Genomic DNA, 14,467 nt, shown 5'->3' with positions numbered 1-14,467 from the left:
TTGCTTATTACTAACAGCTGTGATGATTTTTTTTTTAAAGAGCCTTTTAAGAAAATGAACAAAAGGAAGAATACCTGAGATGGAAACACTACCATCACAAAGGGGTGTGTGTGTGTGCGCGCGCGCGCGTGTGTGTGATTACACTAGAACAGAAATTTGATGTAATTGAATGGCATAAGTGTGATCATAGTAACTCTCTAATAGGATAAGATATTAGAATGCCTGAAACTGTGTATGGAATCTTAGAAAACATTAGGGCAAAATAAAAGAAAAAGGCCAAGTTGCATCAGCATTTTGCAAACAACTATGAGGAATTTCGGAAATGTTACAATGATGGAAATGGGGTGTCTTTTAGCAGTACAGATTAAAGATTACAATTTAAAAAAAAAATCTATTCATTTTAGCAGAGCAACCATGCAGACAAAAGCTTCAAATTTAATTAAGATAGTGAAAGAAAATGGAAATGACATGAATAATGAAGGAACTTTTATTGCAGTCATTGGTTGGGTCAATCACTTCAAAAGCTGAGTTCAATTGCATAATTTTAAAATGACATCAAGGAGGCCAGTGCAATTGAGGATGGAGTGACTATTCTAATGTTTTAAAGTTAATTTTAATCAAAGAAAGTGGATACACTGATCCACAAACTTTTTAAAAAATGTTTTTGATCCACAAACTTTTCATGTGAATGAAACAGGCTTATTCTATGAAAGGATGTCTTCCTGAACTTATGTTTCTAAGAAAGAAAAAAATTCTACCTGGATTTAAATTGATTAAGGTACACTTTACAATTGTATTAGAAGGTAATGCTGGGGATGAAGTGGACTTTTTTAAAGAAGGAGTTATTATTATTTTTTTTTTTTTTGGTGAGGCAATTGGGGTTAAGTGACTTGCCCAGGGTCACACAGCTAGTAAGTGTCAAGTGTCTGAGGAGGGATTTGAACTCAGGGCCTCCTAAATCCAGGGCCAGTGCTTTATTGCTTTATCTGGAGAAGACTTTTGAGAGTCCCTTGGACAACAGGGAGATCAAATCAGTGAGTTAGTTCAGGACCTCATGACCTCTCACCCAGAAGCCTGCAACAACCTCCATCCCTTAACCAGTCTGGTCCATTCAACACAGAACTCCCCAAGTAATCAACCTTAAGTGAAGCTCTGATCATACCACTCCCCTACTCAACTGACTCAATCTGGGGGGCTTTCTACCACCTCTAGAATCAAACATAAATTTCTCTTTAACTGTTAAAGTTCTACAGAACCTGGTCCCCAGCAAGCTTCCCAGGCTCACTGGCCATTTCTCATCGTCTCATATTCTGTGACACAGCCACACCGACTCTTTTCTTCAAACACCGAAGTCCACCTACAGTCATCATGCCTTTGCAACATGCCTTCCCCCACTGCTGGAATGTTCTCCCTCTCAGCCCCCTGCAGTCTAGATTCAAGCCTCGTCACAATACAGGAATTGCTCTCTCCACAGTTACTGGTAATTTTTTAATCGTCAAATCTGATGGTCTTGTCTCAATGCTCATCTTTCCTAACATCTCAGCAGTATGACAGTGTTTATCAAATTCTCCTCCTGAATATTCTTCTCTAGAGCAAAGCTTCTTCAACTGTGGGTTGTTACCACTTAAGAGGCAAGTAACTGGATGTGGGAGTCATCAAAAACTTGGCATCAGTAAAAGGTCACGTACACCTATATTATATACCGAGATACCCAGGGCTGCATCAAAATTTCTCTGGTGAAAAAGGGTCGAGAGTGGAAAAAGTTTAAGAAACCCTGCTCTAGAGGTTATCACTTCCACCAAAGAGGTCACACACACACACACACACACACACACACACACACACACACACACACACAACCAAGTCTCTTTCTTGATCTCCACTTCCAGCTGCCTCCTGAATATCTCCACCTGAAGTTCCATGGGCACCCAAAGAAATGAATTCAGATTCCTCATTAGAAGGAAAGATACTGAAGCTGAAGCTTAAATAATTTTGACTAGACAGGATTCATTGGAAAGATTGAAGGCAAAAAGAGGAGGGGACAGCAGAGGATGAGATGGATAGAATGAACTGAGCTTGGAGAGACATTGGGAACTAGTGGAGAACAGAAGTACCAGGAGAGCTATGATCAATGGGGTCACGAAGAGTCCAGACGAGACTGAATGAATGAACAAGTGCTTGGTCAGGTGTTGAGCACTGGGAATATAAAAAGAAAGCTAGTGCTTGACTGCCACCAGCCCTGGCTGAAAGGCAGTGCACAAAAGGGAGCTGGAAGAGTGAGGAAGGTGTGAGGAGGAGGAAGTCAGGAACAGGATCAGGAGGAGAATGAAAAAACAGGCTGGCCTGGTCCCTTCCACAAAATGGAGACTCTCAAAGGAACTCACTAATGGAAGAAGGGAGGGATGGGTGAACAGAGCAGAGGTGTGGTGGGGTGTTCCAGAGCTAGGAGGTCCCAGGCATTGAGGGAAGTCTAAAGAAATGTAGTCTAAATAGACCAAGGGCCTGGGAGTGGTACTATTCTGTTTTGATCATCTTAAAAGGACAATGGAAAAGGAGGGGAAGGTTAGGAAAGGTTATCTCACCTAAACTGCCCAAGTAGAAATCTATAGAAAGAGGAGGGCAGGGATAGGGGAACTGGGTGACACTTGAATCTTAATCTCATCTGAATTGGTCAAAGGAGGGAAGAGTACATTGTCCCAAAAGTTTTAGTGCAGTTTTAAGTTATTAAAGATTTTTGATACGCCCAGTAAACATACACACACACACACACACACACACTCACACACACACTGCTCAGTACAGAAATACATTTTACAGAACAAAGAGATAGGAGGAAAAGGGAAGAAGGGAGAGAAAAGGGAGGGTAGGTTAAGGGAAGCAGTAATAATGATGATAATAACAGCTAACATTTACATAGTGCTCACTATGTTGCTGGCACTGTGCTATGTCAAGTGAGATTGTTATCTCACTTGTTTGTTTTGCCCAAGCAAAACAAACTCTTTACAGAAGTATTTCTAGCTCTTTTTGAGGCAGCAAAGAATTGGAAGTTGAGAGAGGTGCCTACGATTGGGAAGTGGGTGAACAAGTTATTGTAGATGTATGTGACGAAATGCTATTGGCTGTAAGAAATGATGAAGGGGGTATTTTAGCGAAAGTTCGGAAATGTATGAATTGGTGCAGAATGAAGAGAACCAGGAGAATAATTTATAATATGACAAAATTATTATAAAGACAAACAGCTTTGCAAGACTTGGGAATACCAATCAGCTTAATGACCAGCCATGGTTCCCAAGGATTCGTGATGAAGCATTTTGTCCATCTACAGAGAGGGCAGGCCTCAGAATGTAGAATGAAACATATTCTTTGGACATGGCTAATGTGGATGGATGTTTTCTTTTTTGGCTTGACTGTACATGTTTGTGACAAGGGTTTGTTTTTCTTTCTCAGTTGGGAGGTGGGGTGAAATAGGAGGGAGAGAAGATGGATTTTTGCTGATTGAAAAAAATTAATTTAAAAAGTAACAATAAATGCTTGTTGACTGACTGACATGGTGGACGGTCGATCAACAAGCAAGTATTAGGTGCTTACTGAGTGCCAGGCAAATGCTTGTTGATTGACTGCCTAATTGGTGACAGCTATGAAATCCTCATTCCCTATCTCAGAATTCCCTAGGTGGCAGTTACAGTGGGGAGAGCCATATGGTGAGGAACCCTGATCCCAGAGCCAAGTCTAGGCCAGTGATGTTCACACTTTAGTAGCAGTGGCTCTCTCTCCAGTGGCTGCAGCTTCCACCTACCTGGGAGGTCGAATCATGAATTTAAAGTTGGAGGGGCCTCACAGGACATTTAGTACAACTTTTTAATTTTATGGATGCCAGAGAGGTGACATAACTTGCTTATGGTCAAATAGGAAGTAAGAAGCAGAAGTAGAACCCAAAGGTCTTTGGGGTCTAGGCCATGTTATCTGTCCCTCTGGGGGCATGGGAGGAAAATAGGGATGGTGTCCACAGGATGGCAGGTACCATCTCCATCCTTGGCCCCCTCCTCTCTCCTCAGGTCTGGTCCTACCCCAGCTCTGCTTCAGCCCTCCCTCCACCTTGCCTGTAGAGGTCAGTATCATTGGTCAGCCCTTAGGGAGACTTTAAGGGCTTCAGATATCTGAGCCTTAACCATTCATGCCCTTTCTGGATCTTGCCTCAGGATCCATAACAGAGAGACAGACAGTAGCCATCAAACTTAATTCACAGAGAAAGGACGCCCCTTCCGCTTAAGCAGCCCTATAAGTTGCCTGTTTTCCTGTTCTTCTTCCCACTAGTCCCCTTGCCCAAGGACAATGTCTAGCACAGACCTTGGCAATCTGTAGATCATCCCCTTCCCCATTCCAAGTTCATGTACAGCCCGATTCTCTCTCCTGGATTCCACTTCTGTGTCTCCATCTGCCTGCTGAAGATCTTCAATGGGATGTCCTTTGGGTTCCTCAAACTCAGCATGGTCAAACTGAGCTCATGATCTTCCCCACCGTTCAATCAGTCAATCAGTCAATCAACATAACTCCTCCTGCGTGCCACATCCTGTGCTACTGGGCCCAGGAACACCCTTGAGGGGCTGACCTTCTCTCAGGTTTACAACTTGAATCTCAGTCCATCTCTAGGACAGCTCAGTGAAGCAGGCATTGCTGCTATTATTACCCCTATTTTACAGATGAGGAAACTGAGTCTCAGGAAGATTAAGTGACTTGATTATAGTTAAATCAGAAACAGAAATTGAGCCCAAGCTTAGCTTTCTAGCTCCTATGCCCTACTCTCCTCTAATGTACAAACTCTTCAAGATGACATTCAAGGTTTTCCAAACCCAAACTACCTCTCCAAGATTTCTGCATGTTATTTCCATTCACGCATTCTACTTTTCATCCAAACTGACCTAGGAGATCCAGTCAGCCAGCAGGGATGCCTTTCTGGGCTACAATGGAAAGCAGGATGAGGCTTATTCTGCTCTGCCCCAGAAAAGAGGACCATGAACGATGGAGGGCTATTGAGTGGGAAGCTGCTCAAACGCCAATGGGCTCAATGCAAGGAACCTAACCTAACTTTGGAAGCTCTCTAGGGCTGTGTCTGGCTCACTTTTTTTTTTTTTTTGGCCGTACAATGAAGGTTAAGTGACTTGCCCAGGGTCACACAGCTACTAAGTGTCAAATGTCCGAGGCTGGATTTGAACTCAGGTCCTCCTGAATCCAGGGCCAGTGCTTTATCCATTGCCACCTAGTTGCCCTCTCTGGCTCACATTCATGGCTCAGTGAGTTCCCCATCACTGCTTTCTCAGAGGGCTCTGTGAACTGGGGGGGGGGTCACTTGTCAAACACAGTGTAGGCAGTTTCTACAAACAAAGTCTTAATGCTACCCCAGAGAGAGGCTCTAGTGGTGTACCTAGTAGTGCAGCACCCTGCACAGTGCAGTGTCAGGCATAAAGGAGGCATTTAAATGCTTATTGACTGACTGTCCAGTTCCATCATTTTGATCAGGTGCTTGGATGAAGGCAGGGATGGCCCAGTTATCCAGTGAGCAGATGGCTTGAAGCTGGAAATGATGAACACATTGGTGATGGAGTCTGGTATGAATTCCAGTAGGACTGAATGCAAATTTTTATACTTGGGTTCAAAACATTAATTACCTAAGTAAAGTATGGAGCAAGCATATGTTAAGAGAGCAGTTTCTCTGAAAAGGATCTAGGAAAAGACTATTTGAATCAATGGTGCGACATGGCTGCCAGAAAGCTGTTGGGACAGGCATGGCTCCTAGAATGAGGGAGATGAGGGTGGTGCCCTGGCCTCTGCCCTGGTCTGAGCACATCTGGTCCATGTGCTGTATTCACTTCTGGGGGGGGGGCGGCACTTGGAGGAAAGACATTGTGGACTTAGCGTGAGAGGCAGACCAAGATGAGGCAAGGGTTCAGAATCCTGCCAAATGCTAAGTGTCTTAAGGAACAGGGGATGTTTGGCCTTGAAACAACACAGAGGGGACACGCCTTCTCACATCTGTGGAATGACAGAGGATCTGGTCATATTCTAGTTGGCTGAACAGGGCTGCTTTGCTCTAATGTAAGCAAGCACTTCCCAAGAACCAAAGGTGTCTACCGATAGACCACACTGCGCCTTCCTGGTAGTGAGCTCCTCCCCACTGGAGGTCTTCAAGTAGAGGCCAGATGCGCCCTTGGCAGATTTGGCAAAGGGAGTCGTGGTCTCCCTCCAGACCCAGGAAGCTGGCGCTTGTGTGGATCTGTGGCTGTGGAAGGGGAGCACCTCACTTTCCCATTCTAGCCCAAGATGCCTAGAGCCTTGGGGGTTGGGCCTGGCTGAGCTTTCCATACAATACCCTTCAGCACCCCTGGGGTTAAGGCCCTGCCTTGTCAAGGCATTAAGGCCCAGGCCCTCTAGGGGCCCCAGTAGGGAAGGCCTCACCCCTAATCAGGGCTCTTTGAGGGAGCGGTGACTAAACTCGCCTGTAGAACCAACAGGTGGGGGCTCCAAACTCCCAGGGCCCTGGAAGCCCAGCCCAGCCCAGAGAGCCCCATGCAGTGGGTAAGGCGGTGAGTCAGGGACTCCTCACTCTGCCCTCCCCACCCCAGGGGCCAAGGGGTAGGGCCTCAACCTCAAGAGAGAGATGAGCATGATGGCTTCAGTCAGGACAAGCTATTAATAATCCTCCTCGGATGTAAGCAATTAGCCCCCTCTTCATCCTCCCCTCCACTGCAATGAAATTACTTCCTACCTGCCATCTGTCTCCCCCCTGCACGCATGTACACATGCTCCCCCTGGGACCTAGGGGTCCCGCATCTCCCCAGAACTCCCTCTTGCCCACCGCTGGTTGGCCAGTCTCCTGGGCTCGCCCCTGCCCACCTACCTTTCTTGGTTGAGACCTATGCCCTCTCTCCCCTCCCCATTGCCTGGGGCGCTGTCCCAGGTGCCAGGAAACCCTCCGGTAGCAGGAGGGGGCCCTCCCCCGGAGGAGCTAGCAGGTGAGCCTAGGGGAAGAGGTGGGAGAGGATAGAACTCTGGGGAACTGACGGGACAAGGGGCCCTCTGTCCTGCCCCCCCCCTCCCGCCCCCTTGCCCGGTCCTGCCCTACCCAGCCCAGCCCAGCCCTGAGATCCGGATCAGGTGACTTCAGAGCTGGAATTTGACACCAGACGGCAGCGGCTGAGAAGGCAAGGAGCTGAATGAAGAGGGATGGAGCTAGGTTTGACCCCTCAGACGGGGCCCCAAAGCCCGCAGTCCCGGCTAGCCCCTGGTTGCCCTCTCCGAGATCCACCGCTTTCTGGGCGCGGGACCATCCCGTGCCCACCTCCACGCGCTGGCCGGTGAGTCCCGCCGTGGCCCCTTTTTCGCGGTGCCCACCCCCGCGGCCCCCGGGGCTCTGACAAGTCGGGCCCTCTTTGCCCAGTCCAGGGCTCTGGGGTCGGCCTCCGCCCTCCTCCTGCCCCCTTCTCGAGGGCTGTCCAGTCCGTCATCGGGCCGGGCGGTCCGTTCTCTCTGCCTTGGAGGATCCCGGCGTCCTAGCGGAAGGGGGCTCTCCCCCGGCTCGGGGTCGGGCAGCTGGGGACCCCGGGAAGGAGGAGGCGGGGAAGTAGTCCGTGGAGCAGGCCCCGATCCCCGTGGAGGGCGTCGGTCCAGCAGCCACCTCCTCAGCCGCCCCACTCCTCCCTCCCTCTGTGGCCCGGGACCCCCAGTGCCCCCACCCGACCTCGGAGTCGCGGTCGCCTCCTCCCACTCCCCCTTCCCTCCCGGCCCAGCCCCGTCCCGTCTTATGGTGCCCCGCCCCGCCCCGCCCTGCCCCGCGCTGGCTGCCGGTGAGACCGCCCCCCTGGCGCCCCAGCCCCCTGCCCGCCCCTCGCAGGCAGTAGTAACTCGAGTTCCCGTCGCGGCCTCAGGGAACCCAGTCGGGCTCGGTGCAGAGCTGAGGCGGGCAAGCGGGCGGAAGCCCCAGGTGCGGAGCCCCAGGTGCGGAGCCCCGGCATGCTCCCGCGGAGCCCTGGCTCCTAGCGGGGCGCCCCCAGGGACGGGGGCCCAGGACGCCACCACCGCTGCCCAGGAGGAGGTAAGTACCTGCGTCCCCGAGGAAAGTCCCTGAGCTTTCGTGGCTGACTCCCTAAGGGGTCCAGGAAGAGAGGGGAGGAGAGGCTAGCTGGCCTGGCATGGCAATGCAATGGAAGCGTGGAGGGAAACACTGGCCCCTTTGAACCTCCTGCCCATCCCTACCCCCCACCCCAGTCACGGAAGGGCTGGGAGGGCCTAGGAGGCAGAGCCCTGGGGAACTGCTCTTTGGGAAGCCGAGGGGAAAAGGGCTCAGCATCTTCTTCCAAGAGCAGGCCTAGCTAGGGAGGGGGAAGGGGGTAGGAGAGAGGATGCTACCCCCAGGGAAAGACCAGAGGGTGGAGGCCTAGCCCCTTCCCTTCCAGCTCCCAAGCTAGGGGAGCCCTAGGCAGAGAAATCTTAGAGGCAGCAGCATGGGCTGAACTTAGTGCCAAGGGGGCATCGGCAGCTCCCTAGAGATCAGGCAGCAGCAGGTGTCACAGGCACAGGGGGTTGGGGTAAGGGAAAGCAGCTTCACTGCTGGCCTGGCTATCTAGGAAGGCTTCCTGGAGGAGGCACAAAGGGTGATGCCTCTGAAAGGCCAGGAAGGGGAGAGGCTGATACCATCTAGAGGGAGGGAGGGAGCAGGCCAGCCTGTTCCCAGCAGAGGGCTCAGGGGTCCCCCAAACTCCAAACCTCCAAGTTGGAAAGGACCTGGGCATCTACCTAGGCCAAGCCAGAACCACCACCTCATCCCCCTAATGTGGGCATTGTGGATGGTTGGGCCCAATTAGGCCTTATACCCACTCCCTACCCCAGGCTAGCCAGTGCAGGCCACAGCAGCTTGGCCCCAGAACCAGATGAGCAACTCAAATGGGGACCATGGTGGTGGGGGTGGCCCTGCCTTCCTTCGATAGTGGGGCCTTGGACCTTTCCAATCAGGGGCTGCCCACAGGTCCCACCAAACTGGGGCTTGGGGTGGGGGAGCAGTTCCAACAAGTAGCACCATCTGCTAGAGCCCCAGCCTGTGCCTGACGGGTCATTGTGCCCACAGGCCCGAAGGGCAGGGGCTGCTGATTCCTGGCCAGGCTGGCAAGAAGCCTCTTCTCTCTCAGAACCTGAGTGTGGAGGGAAGAACAGATTGGTGTGGCTGGGAGTATTCAGTGAGAAGGTCAGAACAGGACAAATCCAGGCAAAACAATGCCAGAGGGCCGAAGGGGAGCACCCCATGTGGGAGCTCTGGTGTGATGGGCCAGGGCTGGGGACCCAGGGTGAGAGGCTGGGGCCTGGCCAGGAAACAGGCTGGCTCTGGAGCCGGTGGGGCCATGGAGTGACTGAGGGCTCCAATGCAGGAGGACTTGGACATCCTTGGGAGCACTCTGGATAGAAGCCTGCCCCATCATGGGCACACAGCCAAGGCCTTGCATCTTGAGTCCAGGGGCTAGCCTTGTTGGGAATAGACAGTGACAAGCTCCCCAGCTCACCCCAGCTTGAAGGACTCCGCACAAGAGCCCCAGACAGAGCCAAGGGCCGTCCTGGAGGGCAAGCACTATAAAGAGACCAGGATGGGCACTGTCTGCCCAAGGCCCGGGGCCTAACAACAGGTGGAAACTGCAGCAGGGACCAGGCCGGGGTAGCTGACCACCCTGGAGATCAGGCAGAGGCTGTCACCTGGTGGCCACTTGTAGCTACAGCAGGGCCTCCTCCTAGGGCAGGAGACGCTACTTTCTTAGCAGCCTTTACAAGGTGCCTGGGGGCATAGGAGGGAGACTGAGGCATAGAATGTGTCAGTGGTTACCTGAGCTTTGGTCTTGGCCTAGGCTCTAGCCTAGGTCAGTGTGACCTGCCATTCACAGCCACAAAGACAACCTAAAGAGCCCCCCAACGCACACACACTCACACATGTTTGCATACACATGTTCATACATACACAGACATGTGCAGGTATGCATACACTCACACACATATTCACACATACACATGAACACATGCATACACACCCCTCCATGAGGCTGCCCCGAACTCAGGCCAAAGGTGGAAAGGTGAGCAGGTGCTTCAAAGAAGTCCTGGCCAGGGGAGGGCCCACAGGTCTTGTCTGAGTCTACCAAGCTATGTGACTGAAGGTTCATTTCTTTATTAATCTGTGCCTCCATTTACTCCTCTGTCATGATCGTGTCTATCCTGCCTTCCTCCCAAGGCTGCCCCACCTAATGCCCATTTCTCTAGCACTCTGTCACTACAAAGCCCTTTCCTTGTAGCACGCTGCCCCTGTGAGGCAGGCGGCACCCATGTCACCCACACATTAAAAAGGAAGAGGGGCAGCTAGGTGGTGCAGTGGATAGAGCACTGGAGTCAGGAATACCTGAGTTCAAATCTGGCCTCAGACACTTAACACTTACTAGCTGTGTGACCCTGGGCAAGTAACTTAACCCCAATTGCCTCATTAAAACAACAACAACAAAACAACAAAAAGGAAGAAGCTGAGGCATAGAGAGTCAACTGGCCTTTCTCCAAGCCCACCAGCTCCTGGGGGCACAGCTAAGTCAAGAATTCGCTTGAGGATCCAGAAAGAGAAGTGGGGGGCACCACAGATGTGAGAGAGTGGGCACGGGAGGACAGAGCAGGCTGACCCCAATCTTCTAGGCCCAGGCCCCACTGGAGCCACTCTTGGCTCATCAGCTTGGGGCCATAGAACATGAGGCCTGGAAGGAGTTTTAGAAATCTCCCCCCACCCCAAATCTTCTCATCTCCCCCCTTGCCTTTTGACAGAGGAAGACACTAAAGAATAATGCTACCTAGCATTTCTATAGCTCATTAAAGTTGGCAAAGCACTTTACAAACACTACCTCATTTTATCCCCAAAATAACCCTGGAAGATAGGTACTATTATTATCCATTTTGTGGATGAGAAAACTGACAGAGACCGATGGTTGAGTGACTTGTCCAGGGTCACACAGCCAGGAAATGTCTGAGGCTGGATTTGAACTCAAATCTTCTACCACCCAGATGCCTCAGGCAGCCCAGAGGAGGGTGAGGGTTGCTCTGGAAGCTCCCCAGAGTCCAAAGCAAAGTAGGAGATTGGGCTCCAGATTTCCTACCTCTCCTTTCAGGTCTCCTCTCCTGTATGAGGCTTTCCCCTCTGGTTGGGGGTGCTGGCAGCCAGAGGGAGGGGCAGAAAAGGAGGGCTTCAGAAGCCAGCGGCCTCCCAAAGACTGAGATGGTGTGGGGAAGGAAGACCCCCAGAGACCTTCCCAACAGACTGGTGAGTGGACCAAGGCCTTCCCGGTGAGTCGGGGAGCCTGAGGCTGGGAGGAAGGGCCTCTTGGAGTCCAAGGGCAGAAGCTGAAGAGAGGAAGGCCTAGGGAGTGGGAGAGGACAAGCTGAATGCCAGCAGGAGCCTAGGGAAGGGCCCCAGGTGAGAGGTCCCCGAAGGGTGGGAGGGGAGAGAAGGAACAATTAAGAGTGGTTGGGGGGGCAGCTAGATGGTGCAGTGGATAGAGCACCGGCCCTGGAGTCAGGAGTACCTGAGTTCAAATCCGCCCTCAGACACTTAACACTTAACACTTACTAGCTATGTGACCCTGGGCAAGTCACTTAACCCCAATTGCCTCAGTAAAAAAAAAAAAAAGTGGTTAGGGGATGAAGGGGGAGGCAGGCCAAGCCTCAGGGGAGAGCTCCAGTACGGCTGGGGAGGGGTCGGTCCCAAATGAGAATTTAGAAAGGGCTGGGGTTGTCCAGCATGGGAAAGGGGAAGGGAGAGGTCTGGTGGGGCTTCTAGCTTTAAATTCCTAAAGTGCAAGTCTGACCCTCAAACTCCTGTGGCTCCCTATTACCTCTAATATCAAAGATGAAATCCTCTGATATTTAAAGCCCTTCCTACCTTTCCAAACTTCCCTTCTACTGCCCTGCACATACTCTTTGATCCAGTGACCCTCCTCACACACAATGCACTAGCTATGCCCCATACCCAGAATCCCTCTCTCCGCAGCTCTTGGCTTCCCTGTCTCACTTCTACACTGGATCTAAACCCCACCTTCTTCAGGAGGTTCTTCAGCTGAAAGGCATTGGGACCTGACAGTTTGGGAAAGAGAGTATAGGGTCGTGGGTGGGGTAGACCTGAGGAAGGTCTCAGGTCCCAGGATGGAGTCAGGGGTGGGGTGAGGGAGATAGGGCCCTGGGCTCCTGACACTCAGTCCCCATCTCTCCAGCCCCCTGGCCCATCACCTCATACTCTGTACTCATCCTGTGGGCCAGTGGGGTGTGAAAGGGATGAGCCAATCTAAGGGCCAACCTGGAGAGGAGGAAGAGGAGGGGTGGAGCCAACTTGGAAAAGCCTTGGATGGGCAGGACTTCTGGAGAGGGTAGGAGCTATCTGGAGGGGCAGCTAAGGAGGTACGCGGCCAATTAGTGGTTGGAGGCTGGGCTTCAGCTGATGGGGAGGGCTCCTAGCTATGACCCTGCCCCGTTCTCAAAGCCTCCCCTCCCCCCTCCTCTTTTCCTCCTCCCCATCTCTGCTACTTCTGCCCCCAGTCCTCCCTACACACCTACATCTCCTTCCTCCCTCCTTTAGGTGCCCCTGTATCAGCCCCCAGCCCCAGGGGCCCTCCTCATGCTCATGCTCATGCTGATGCTGCCCCCAGCCCTCTGCAGCCCTGGCCCCAGGGTGCCCCTCATTGGAACCCTTAGACCTGGAGCCCAGGTGCTGCCTGGTGAGTGAATTATGGGGGTGGGAGGGGGGGGTTGTGGAAAGGGGAAGGAAGGGATTCGAGGACTTACCAGATTCCTTTGCAGGCTCCTGGGGAGCAGAAGAGGTGGGGGGAAGGGGAAGGGGAGGAGACTGGTGTGGGCTCCCATCAAGGACTCTGTCTCTCTCTTTCAGAGGCAATCCCAGGCACCCCCAAGCCCCTAAGAGGAGGTCGAGGGCCAAAGCCAGTGCTGTCACCTCTGCTCCAGGCCCAGGCCGGGTCCCAGACTGGGTCCCAGGGCAAACTGGGCCAACGGGAAAGCACCCGAGGCCAGAGTCTGAGCAAGGGCCACAGGAGGGCCAAGCCAGATTGCCACCTGCGCACAGAACTGGTGAAGGTGCACGAGCTGGGTCTGGGCCATGACTCTGACGAGCTGATCCGATTCCAGTACTGTAGCGGCTCCTGCCCAAAGGTCCGCTCCACCCATGACATAAGCTTGGCCCACCTGCTGCGCACTGGCCGGCTCCGCCTCCCTGCCCAGCCTGGCAGAGGCTCCGGCCGCGTGCTCACCCACCCCTGCTGCCGGCCCACAGCCTACAAAGCCGTCTCCTTCATGGACGTCAGCAACACCTGGCGCACGGTGGACAGCCTCTCTGCTGCCGCTTGTGGGTGCCTAGGCTGAGGGCCAGCAGCCCCTCTCCTGGAGCCCAAAGCCATCAGTGGCCCACCTCCCTGGGCCTTGACCTAGCCACCTGGCAGCTGGGCAGGCAGCCCGTGGAGGAGCCCCCAAAAGGCCTGCTGGGCCCTGGGAGCAGAAGAGAGGGCCAGCTGCCAGGGGCCGAGCCTCCAGGCCTTTGGCAGGGGAGCCACCCCCAGGGCCAGAGGAACCTGGGGAGAGACCATTTGTATCCCTGGGCCACACTAAGGCTGAGTATAGCCAGGCCCTGGAGCAGCCTCTTGGTGCCTGGGGCAGCTATTTATTACATAAGTTATTTATTTATGCCCCGAGGCCAGAGGAGAGAAGGCCACTGTTTCAGGAAGGTCCAGGGGGTTTGGGGTAGTATAAGATCAGCTCTGATACCCAGTGGCACAGGAGCCAGCCTCTGGGCACTGGGCAGGGCCTGGAGGACAAGGCTGCATGGTGGGGGCTGAGTGCCAGCCACAGCCAGTGGGGGTAAGGGGGAGGACAGCAAAAGACACTGGGTTGGGAGCCAAGTTCTTGCTCCCTGCTAGCTGCATGAACATAGACAAGTCCCTCTCCCTTTTTGGGGGGGGGGTGGGTGGGCAATGAGGGTTAAGTAACTTGCCCAGGGTCACACAGCTAGTAAGTGTCAAGTGTCTGAGGTCAAATTTGAACTCAGGTCCTCCTGAATCCAAGGCTGGTGCTTTATCCATTGCGCCACCTAGCTGCCCCCCCTTGAATGATTCTTCTTCTTTTGGGGAGGGGGGGCAGTCCCTCTGAGCCACAGTGTCCTCCTCTGTATAATGAGAGTAACTGACCATAGCACTGCTGACCTCCCAGGGCTGCTGTGAGGTGGCCCCACTTTGTAACCCAGAAAGTGTCCGAGGAAGGTGTCTCCCAAGTGAACCAGTGTTGCTGCTGTGACCACAGTCTTTTGTACTCGTAGCCAGGAATGGCCACTTGTCCTCAGGCATCAGGGATGGATGGGTACTCCATCCAGTTCATGCCAGTTACTGAGATGCTCATTCCTGCTAGG

The 14,467-nt window shown here is 52.9% G+C and overlaps 1 protein-coding gene across 1 annotated transcript; it reads left to right on the top strand.

Moving 5' to 3' along the window:
* The first annotated feature begins 11,203 nt into the window (after window positions 1-11,203).
* On the top strand, window positions 11,204-13,431 carry ARTN (artemin). The gene is made up of 3 exons (XM_044005108.1): window positions 11,204-11,326; window positions 12,635-12,773; window positions 12,944-13,431. Exons 1-3 carry the CDS (start codon window positions 11,282-11,284, stop codon window positions 13,429-13,431), a joined length of 672 nt encoding a protein of 223 aa, XP_043861043.1. The 5' UTR covers window positions 11,204-11,281.
* Window positions 13,432-14,467: the final 1,036 nt, after the last annotated feature.

The sequence above is a fragment of the Dromiciops gliroides genome, chromosome 4 (genome assembly GCF_019393635.1).
Source record: "Dromiciops gliroides isolate mDroGli1 chromosome 4, mDroGli1.pri, whole genome shotgun sequence".
Lineage (NCBI taxonomy): Eukaryota > Metazoa > Chordata > Mammalia > Microbiotheria > Microbiotheriidae > Dromiciops > Dromiciops gliroides.
This window is presented reverse-complemented; position numbering and strand designations above follow the sequence as displayed.

Coding starts and splice junctions, on each gene's coding strand:
- ARTN (XM_044005108.1), top strand. CDS start 11,282: ATGGTGTGGGGAAGGAAGACCCCCAGAGACCTTCCCAACAGACTG. Junction 11,327..12,634: donor GAGACCTTCCCAACAGACTG/GTGAGTGGACCA, acceptor TCCCTCCTTTAG/GTGCCCCTGTATCAGCCCCC. Junction 12,774..12,943: donor TGGAGCCCAGGTGCTGCCTG/GTGAGTGAATTA, acceptor TCTCTCTTTCAG/AGGCAATCCCAGGCACCCCC.